General features: G+C 51.6%; 1 protein-coding gene across 1 annotated transcript in view; it reads right to left on the minus strand.

Moving 5' to 3' along the window:
* Window positions 1-2,981, minus strand: part of APOBEC3A (apolipoprotein B mRNA editing enzyme catalytic subunit 3A) — a 5,612-nt gene extending 2,631 nt beyond the window's left edge. The window contains exons 1-3 of the mRNA XM_042781063.1: window positions 2,850-2,981; window positions 563-827; window positions 36-151 (exon numbers count right to left, since the gene is read on the minus strand). Coding sequence (XP_042636997.1) covers window positions 36-151; window positions 563-827; window positions 2,850-2,981 — 513 coding nt within the window. The remainder of the gene's footprint in view (window positions 1-35; window positions 152-562; window positions 828-2,849) is intronic.
* Between the last annotated feature and the right edge of the window lie 6,540 nt (window positions 2,982-9,521).

The following is a 9,521-nucleotide window of genomic DNA, read 5'->3' on the forward strand; positions in this document are numbered from 1 at the left end:
GGGCAGGAGGACCAGGGCACGGAGAGGGCTCTCACCTGGAGAATTCTCTGCAGCTTCATTGATTCCTCCTGACTGTTTTCATCCAGGCCATTCCAGGGCTCAAAGGGCGTCCCCTGGTTGTGCACAAAGGTTCCCCAGCAGTGCTCAAACTCTGAGGGGGAGGGAGAAATAGCGTCACCCGTAGCCACAGTGGGCAACAAAGGTGCACAGACTTTAGGGACAGACTTTCTGCATCATCAATTCCACCTTCTCCTTCTTTCCCTCCCCCAGGAACTCAGTTTCTCCCTCAAACTCTTTCTTCCAACTGGGATATAACCCAGCCAGAACCTCCTTCTTTCTGGAAGCCCCCAAGTCCTTTTTCCACTTCCAGCCACTCTCTCTCCGGTCCTCTGGACCTCATCTTCTCCCCTGAGCTCTCCCTAGTGGAAGAGTTTCCCACCATCTCTGCCCAGAACAGGCAAAGACTTCTCCACCAAGGATTCTAAATCCTGCCCACCCCTTCTAGCAGCTCCCCACAGACCTTTGCCCACCTCTCTCCCACCTGCCTGGATTCCACTCTCACCCGTGGAGGTCATGATGGCCAGGTGGGCGCCAGCCCCCTGCAGTGAGCGCAGTCCCTCCTCATATCCTTTGAGGTAGGTGTAGATGCGGGCTGTGAAGATGCGGAGGCTCACGTGGCTGTTGTGCTGCAGGAAGGTGACCAGATCCCTGGCACAGTCAGTGCAGGGGCTCCAGGACAGGAGCCAGGTGACCCTGTAGCGCTTCGCTGGGTCCAGCTGCCAAGAGGGAACCCGATCCAGGAAGCACAGCTCTGCATGGCGGCGTAGCTGGGGATCAGGATCATACTGAGCATGAAAAAGAAAGAAGAGTGTCAGGTCACTTGTGAACAGGGAGCAAGGGCTGGACTAGAGTGAGGCAAGTGCCAGCCTCAAATCAGAGGAGGCAGGAAGGACCAAACCCACAGCGATCCGAGTAGGTAATACATCAATGAGGTATTAAGAATACCAATGAGTGCTAATGACTTTTTATTTTGCTGCCCTCCAAAATGGCTCTGCTCAGCACAGCTCCTGATCTGTCTGTACTTACCATGTGGATATTTTGCTCAACATGAGAATTTTCCATTATTTAAATGTTGCAATAAAATACGATTGATCTGGCATTAAAATAGTATCCATCTTGATTACTGACTTTTCTGGGCCCCCTCTAATTTTGTCCCAAGATGAGGGTCTTCACGTGCCTCCCCCATCCTGGTCCTAGATGAAGAGCTGGAGGAGGGAGGACAGGGGCAAGGGGGAACCCCTTGTTTGCTGGGCTGACACCATTAAACTGGGTGAGCTACCCTCAAGGAGGGGCTTAACCTCCACCCATCCCCCTCATCCACCTACAACCCCACCTGCTCACATACCAATCTTTCCACAAGCTTCTCCTTGGCACCTCACTTGTGCTGAGCCCAAGGGTGACACAGAGTCTGTCAAAGGGCTCCCTGAGCAGGACTGAGGACAAGGGGCCCCAAAGGACCCTCCCCAAGGTGGAGGCTTGGGTGATGGGAGGGGAGTCGCTGTGCTGATAGGAATTGGGAGATTTACCCATATTGCAGTGGGAGGGACGTCCAGCCCTCCAGTCCAGGGACTGGAACCCAGTCAGGCCACTATGACAGTGCAGAGATGATGGAGGAGTGTGATGGGAGTGTCACAGGTGAGGTGAGAAGTGGCCATGGAGGCTTGCTCCTGCCAAGCCCAGACTTAGCTTGAAGTGACTAGAAGGAGCATCTGTACCTGGACCCAGAACCAACAGACACTCAACCTCCAGACCAGGGGCTGTCCTGTGCTGGCTCAGGGAGGGATGTCCCTTGGACTCCGGGGCCCCTTACCTTGGTGTGGCCTTCCTCTTCCCCAAATGACATTTACCCCTGACTCCACTACATTCTGGGCTCTACCCTGGTCAGGGATGCCTCCCTTCTCTCTACCTGCCTAAGGCTCTCTCTTCTGCCAAGTCTGTTGTTGTTGTTGTTGTTTGCCGTCGAGTCGGCCCCGACTCATAGCGACCCCTCCTTGGGTTTCCGAGGCAGTATCACTACGGAAGTAGGATTGCCCAACCTTCCTTCCGAGGAGTGGCTGGTGGGTTTGAACCGCCAGCCTTCTGGTGAGCAGTCAAGTGCCTTAGGCACTATGCTACCAGAGCTCCTTCTGCCAAGTCTAGGAAAGCAATATTTGGGAACCTGGGCCTTGTGAAGGAGCCCTGATAGTACAGTAGTTAAAACACTTGGCTGCTAAACAAAAGGTTGATGAATGGAACCTACTAGATGATTTGGGGGAGAAAGATGTGGCGGTCTACTTCTGTAAAGAATTACAGCCTTAGACACCTTGTGGGGGCAGTTCTATTCTGTCCTGCAGGATTGCTGTGAGTTGAAATGGACTCTACAGCAGTGGATTTGGTTTGGTTTTTGGTTAGGTCCTTGAATTCAGAATATTAACTATTGCAGGCCCTTCTTGCCCATTTCAATGCTGTAAAGATGTTCTTAGCTCTCCATCTGCTCAGGTGTGCAGAGAACTCCAGCTGTCTATTGTAGCCCTGATACCATCCATTATGGGGGCATCTCGAGGGGAGTGGAGTGAGATCTGGAGCATCGGTGACTCTGGGCCTGGGACTGACTGATTACCAATGTGTGGTCTGAAGCCAATCACAGTAGACCTCATCTCCACCCAACTCCAGGACAGACTCATGGGGAGTGCGGTGCAAATGTGAGTATACCTCTGTTCAACATATATGTGCATAGAGAATCTTCTGCCCATCAATGTCTTTGGATTGGGGAGGGCCCTGCCTGGCTGTGGTTGGGTTGGTACTCTCACCTGATTGTGGAGGAAGCCCCTGCCCTCCTCTAGCAGGACCCAGGAGTTGCCATCCAGGAGCTCCACCTCATAGCACAGGTAGGTCTTTCTCTCTTTATTTGCAAAGTTGCTCCAGAATGTGTCCTGATCCATCAGGTCTCTGGGACATAGACAGGAGAAAATCACAATTCACAGGGCCCCTGCTGGACCCCCCGTGCTCCTTCCCCTCCATCCCCATCCCAGCCAGACCTGCAGAGAAGGGGCTTCTGCTCCTTGTGCTGAAGGCCACCAAGCCCTCCTCTCTGACCCCTTCTGGATGTTCATGAGGAAGTTGGTCCTGTCTTTGGGGCTCCTTGGCCTTATCAGGATCCCCCATGAGTCACTGAAGGTGTCAGATATTCCAGTAAGGGCTCCTGGCTGGGGTGGGACTGGTCACCATCCATGGGTTCATATCCCGCCCTGCCCTGGCTTCAGATGACTCATGGCCCTGTTGGACTTGGGCCCCATGGGGCTCTTTGCTCTTGTCTGTGAGGTTAGCCCCTGCTGGATGGTGCTTTTAGCAAAACACACTCCTGGCGGGGCGGGCAGCAGCAAGAGGAAAGAATGACACAGAAAATTCTTTTCAGATAACTTCAGGAATTCTTCTCTCTTTATAGAAACAATACATTGAGAAAAATATTTTGATGCTGAATGACTCTTAAAACAATTTAAAAGAATTCCTAGCCCAAGCTCAGGGGCTTTTCCACAGCGTAAATGCTGGGGCTTCCTCAGGGACTGGACAGCAGAGGAGGGAGAGGGCCCTGAGGATTACCCAGCAGTGGACAGCCCAGGAACAGGGTGTCAGGATGGAGATATTGAGGTGGCATCACAAGGAGGTCATGGCTGGACCATGATAGGCCAGAGAGATCCAAGAGAGAAAGGACCAGACCCCAGGAGCCAGAGCAGGAGCAACTGAGGGGAAGAGGAAAAGGACCCCACGAAACCTCAGAGGTAGACATCCAGGAGCAGCGGGTCCATGGACGATGGGTTACCTGGGCTTTGCGTCTCCACTGGCCTCCATCTTTCCTTTCTTTTCTTCTGAGCTCGCCTTCTCCTGCTCCTCCTTCCACTCTAATGTGCTACTCTTCCTCAGTATGTCCTTCATCACCCAGGAGCCTTATATACCATCAGAGTGACTCAAAAGTGCTGACTCCTCAATGCTGTGCCCCACCCATTTGCCAACTCAGGACACTCATGCCACCCATGTTGGTGTCGAAAAGGGAACTTGTACTCTACTCAAATGTCACATTCCTGGAGTTCTCATCAACAAGCTTTGGTTTTGGTTTCACCAGTCTGACAACAGCCCTACCTGGAACACATGGGCTGATGATGGGGAAGGTGGGTTCTGGACACAATGAGATGACTCTGGGCTGCTGGGGCCAAGGAGAGAGGTGGTGAGGGCACAGGTGAGAGGACAGGTGCCACAACCGGAGGCAGGCCCTTGCAGAGGACTGAGGACAGCCACAGAGCAGGTTCCAGGACAGCTGGAACTATGTGGCAGCACTGTCTCCCACAGTGGACAGCATAAGGCATGCCCTGGCCCAAGGATGTGGGATGCTGCGTTGAGGAACTGTGGAGTGAGTGCCTAGTGCAGGGAGTCTGGTGAGAGAGACGGGCAGCCGCCTACTCTAGGAAGGGAAAGGAACAGATGCGTGTTGAACTTTCTCAATGTGCCACTCTTAGGATTAAATGCCAACTAGAAAGAGAGGTAATTTTTATCCTGGTCACACAGAGCTGGTAATGTGACTTGCTCCAGGCCTGTCGGTGAGCACATGGAGGCAGAAGGTAAACCACACATCAGGCCAGCGCCTCTGAGATTTCCTTCCCCACCAGGCCACCAGAGCTTCAGGGATTCCTATTCTGGTTCCAACATACAGTGCAGAGCCAGGCTCCTGTCCTCCCATGGGCCCTGCCACCTGTCTCGTACAGACTGCCCTTTGGCACAGGGCAGATCCTTGAGGTGTATTGAATCAATGGACAGGACCCTGGTGTATGGACAGGGGGTATTGGCCATGGACCAGGAAGGAAGGGATATGAGGAACAATGTGAGGGACCTGAGTTGGCAGCCCCATCTTTGCTCCCATAGCAGGACCCCATGTTTTCACATCTGTAAACCACTACTATGACGCCAAAGAGGATGTGAGCTGAGGTATGTAAAACAAATCCTTGTAAACCCACGTGCCCATGCAGAGACTCCAGAGAGGAGGCACAGTGGACCTGGCTGGGTCTCCCCACAGCAGAGAGAGAGACGAGGACCCTGCCTTGGGCAAAGGTGAACATGGAGCACTGTCTGGGCTCTGGCTCTACGTGCCATCATATGGTGACCAGAAGCAAAAGGACAAACCTTCACTGAGCCCCACATTGACAATTACCACACCCAAAACCTGCAGGGAGCTCCCAAGATGCCTGTGGCCCCTCGGTGGGGCTGACCACCCTCTCCTGTGTCCCATCCACCAGAGCCTGCTCTCCTGGCAGTGGCCCCAAGATCACTGCCCCCTCCCAGGCTGCCTTGCACAAGGCGAGGGTGGGATTTCCTAAAGGCACAAGTGGAGCCCAGGGATTAACTCTGGGTCCAAGCTGAGCTCTCCCTGCACTAAATGAGGGTGTCCAATGAAGTGGAAGCAGCCCCTTACTTAACAATGAACAGAAAGAGGGATGAACTGTATCTGCTCACGGAAATGACTCCTCCTCCACCACCACCACCACCACCACTGCTCTCAGAATGTGGGATGGAGAATTCTGATGTCCTACTGGATTTTTCCACCTGAGCTGTGAGAAGGGTCAGTGGGGACAAGAAGAGGGCTGCCCCTTCCTCCAGGAATGGAGCTGGTCAAAGGCTGGAAACCCCCTAGAAGATATAGGCTCTGTTATGATTTGCCCCATTGCTGTAAGAACACTGGGGTCAGGATGTGGTGCCAGGGGGAGTCCAGACTGGGTCAGAGAGACTGATGGGGCCACAGAGCCCCACGCAGAGAGGATGGCCAGCTCAGCCCCATGTCACAGGACCAGAGTGAATATATCACTGCATCTGTAATCAGGGTCCTGCTTTCTGTATGAGCCCCAGCTCTGCTGCCTCTGCAGCCCCCACCTCCTCATCCCCCCTGCAGCCAGGATGGACGACAGCCAGCTGCTCCCAGTGTCACCTCAGTGTCCCACAGAGTGCCAGGTCCTCATCAGCACCTGTGGGGCTCTCACATCCTGGCAAAACTCTGTGACAGGGCCCTGGAGACACAGGGGTGGGTCTTGCCTGGAACCTGCCCTCCAACGGCATGAAGGGCAGCATCTCCTCTCCTGGGGTAGGCCCTCCTGCCCCTACATCAGTCCCTTTGCCCAAATGACAGCATCTGGTGGATATTTGGGTTGCTAGCTTCCAGGAACTGATGCAGGGCTATTGTCAGGCCCAGGAAATCAAAACTGAAGAAATAGTCTCAGTGATGAGGTTCCTCCACACTCCCCTCCCCCACCCCATGAGACATGAGGAAACCCCCTCCCTTTGGGCAGAGCAGTAGTAGGCATCTGGGTGTAGTCTGGGAAACCCTGAGGAGGTTCCTTTTTGTCCTCTACTGTGCCATTGTGTGAGTGTATGTGTGAGTATGTGTGTACGTGACTTTATGTGTGGAGGGGGAGAGTGAGTGAGTGTGACTGTGGCTGTGCAGGTGTGTGCTGTGCATATTTCTAATGGAAGAGAAGTGTGGGCCCATTTGGCCAGTAACAGTGTGCATGAGGTCCCATCTTTGCACATATTAGGGGTTCTGAGACCCTGAGGAACATCTGCAGTGAGAGCTTCTAGCTGTCATCAGCAAAAGACATGTGTCCCAGAGGCAGGCGTCAGTTCAGGAAGCCCTGGGACAGACACAGAGCTAACACCACAGCCGTGACCTCCGAGGCCCTGGCCCCAGGGTCCTTCTCTGCTTCCCTTCCTCCTCCCTCAGCAGCACCTTCTGCCTCTTGGTGCCCCTTCCCCTGGGCGTCCCTCTGGTCACCTGTCCTCTCCCTGAGCTCCTTCCTGGGTCTCAGGAAGGGAGGAATTAATGTAACCATTTTATTTAATCTCTTATTTATTTCCTTTTCTTTCTTTCTTTTTTCCACCCCTTCACCCAACTTAGTTAGTGGTTTACCCTCCCTTCCCCACGCACACCTGACAACCATCAAAGAATATTCCTTTGTGTGTGACTTTACCATAGTGGTCTCATACAATATTTGTCCTTTGTGAGTGACTAATTCACTCAGAATAATGTCCTCTAGGTTCATCCATGGTATGAGATGTTTCACTGATTCATCATCATTCTTTAACATTGTGTAGTATTCCATTGCGTGTACGTACCTTGGTTCATTGATCCATTCCTCTGTTGATGGGCGTTTGGGTTGCTTTCATCTTTTTTGCTATTTTGAATAGTGCTGTGATGAACATGAGTGTATGTGTATCTGTTTGTGTCATGGCTCTTATTTCTCTAGGAGATATATATTGTTGTTGTTTGTTGTTATGTACCGTCGAGGAGATATATATACACACATATATATACACCTAGTGGGATTGCTGGATCATATGGTATCTCTGTTTCCAGCTTTTTAAGGAAGAACCCTATCATTTTCCACAGTGATTGCAGCATTTTATGGTCTGATTTTGGTCTTGCCTCTCTGCTGAACCCCTCATTCAGCCTCCTCGACTGACTCCTGGGGTTCTGGCTCCAGGCAGTGGAAGGCTGCATGTGTCAGATGCTCATGGATTGTCTATGGATGAGTGAGTTATTGATTGAGGGAGCGTCCCTTTATTTTACAATGACATTGTCATCCTTGGGTCCATGCCACTCCGACAGTTTCCTAAGTCGTCCACACATGCATTGCCATCTGTCATAGCATCCCCACTTAGACTGTCACTATCACTGTCCCTGTGTGTCACATGAGGAACCTGAGGCCAGAGGGGATGTCACCAGCCCAAGGTCCAGCAGAATTCAGGTTCCAACCTAGGTCTTTCTGACTCTAAAGCGTCCACATGAGGACTTTCCACAGGAGAGACTGAGGCAGCTACTGAGACACTGGGGGAGGAGGGGCGGGGGAGCATCCCTGGGGAAGCAGATCAGCCAGAAGCCAGGTGAGGAGTTAGACAGGCATGTAGGTGAGAGGACATCCGCAGAGAGGCGAGAGGCGAGAGTGGAAGTGAGAGGAGACTAGTAGAGAGTGGAGGAGGTGGGCAGCCACAGGGCTGGGGATTCTACAGTGAGGGGAGCTTGGGGAGCTCTGCAGGTGGTCAGAGATGGAGCCTCAGAGAGGGAGGAGGAACCAGACTGGAGGTGGTCCAGGAATCAGAGGAGGGAGCCGGCCCGTGTCCTTGGCCTGCAGGCCTCCTGTGCCACTGTGGGCTCCTGGCTTTGAAGCCTTTGTGTCCCCTTCCTAGGTACAGAGTGACACTCCAGAAGCTGCTCTGCCCTGTGTCAGCAGTGACACTGCTGTCCTCTGCACACAGAAGCTATATTGTTATGACCCTTTTCATTATCACTACTGTTTTCATTATCTTTATTCCTACATACCTATCCTGCCTCCTAACTCCAGTGTCAAGAGGTGCAGACCACACATTAGCTGTCAGGAGGCATGACTGAGACTCAGATAACACCAACAACTGTCCTGTTGGGTTCACACCTCGTTTGGTCCCCTCCCTTTAAGTATGACAGTCCTATGACTTCCCTCTAACAACAGAATGTAGCAAAGATGATGGGATGTCACACCTGGATGGTGTTATGTGGACCTCAGCTCAAAACACTCTCCTCCAGAAGTTCTCTCTGGTGCTGATGGAAGCAGTGGACAAGTTGGGAGCCCGTGTGACAAGGAAATGGGAAGGCCTCTGGGAGCTGAGGGGGCCTCTGACAATAGCCTGCAAGAACTAAAGTCTTCAGGCCTAGAGCGCAAGGACATGAATTCTGCTGACAGCCATCACCATGCATGCAGTCTCATGAGGACCTAGCTCAGTGTGTCTGACTCCTGACCCAGAAATCAGGAGATGGTGAAAGTATGCTGCTTGAGCTGGAAAGTCTGTGATGGTTTGTTAGCAATGAAAAATGACTACAGAGAAACTTTCTCATAGATCCACCCCTTCTCACAGATCCTACCACTTCGTAGGTGGTCTTTCCAATATTCAGACCCATTGCTTTTTCTTTTCTCATTGCATGGTCTGTAATTTCAAAACCAGAGCTGGTTAACAGTATGAGATCTTGTCAATGAGCATAGAATTTTGAATTCTAAGTTCCATACCTGAAAGATTTAGCTGATGTGTCCTATGGGAAGCAATAAACTTGAACATGGCCTCCATATTAGGACCCACTGTCAAAAAAAGAGTCAATGAAACATTTGCAAGTACTCATTGAACTATTTGGTTCCATGTTATATTTAAAGAGCACAGATAAATGCAGGAAGGCCTTTGGTAGTTTGTTTTATTCTCTGATTTAGAAACTGATTAGATAGTTATTGCATTAAAATTTGAAGATTAAAAATTATTCTGACAATGCTGTGTATACTAGGACTGCTTTAAGGAGCTCTAGTGACGTAGTACCTGAGGTATTTGACTGCTAACCAGAAGGCTGGCAGTTCAAACCCACCAGCTACTCCGTGGAAAGAAGACTGGGCAATTTACTTCTGTAAAGATTTACCACCTCGGAAACC

Source organism: Orycteropus afer, unplaced genomic scaffold (assembly GCF_000298275.1).
Source record: "Orycteropus afer afer isolate SDZICR_OR568_19922 unplaced genomic scaffold, OryAfe1.0 scaffold00083, whole genome shotgun sequence".
In the NCBI taxonomy this organism is placed as follows: domain Eukaryota; kingdom Metazoa; phylum Chordata; class Mammalia; order Tubulidentata; family Orycteropodidae; genus Orycteropus; species Orycteropus afer.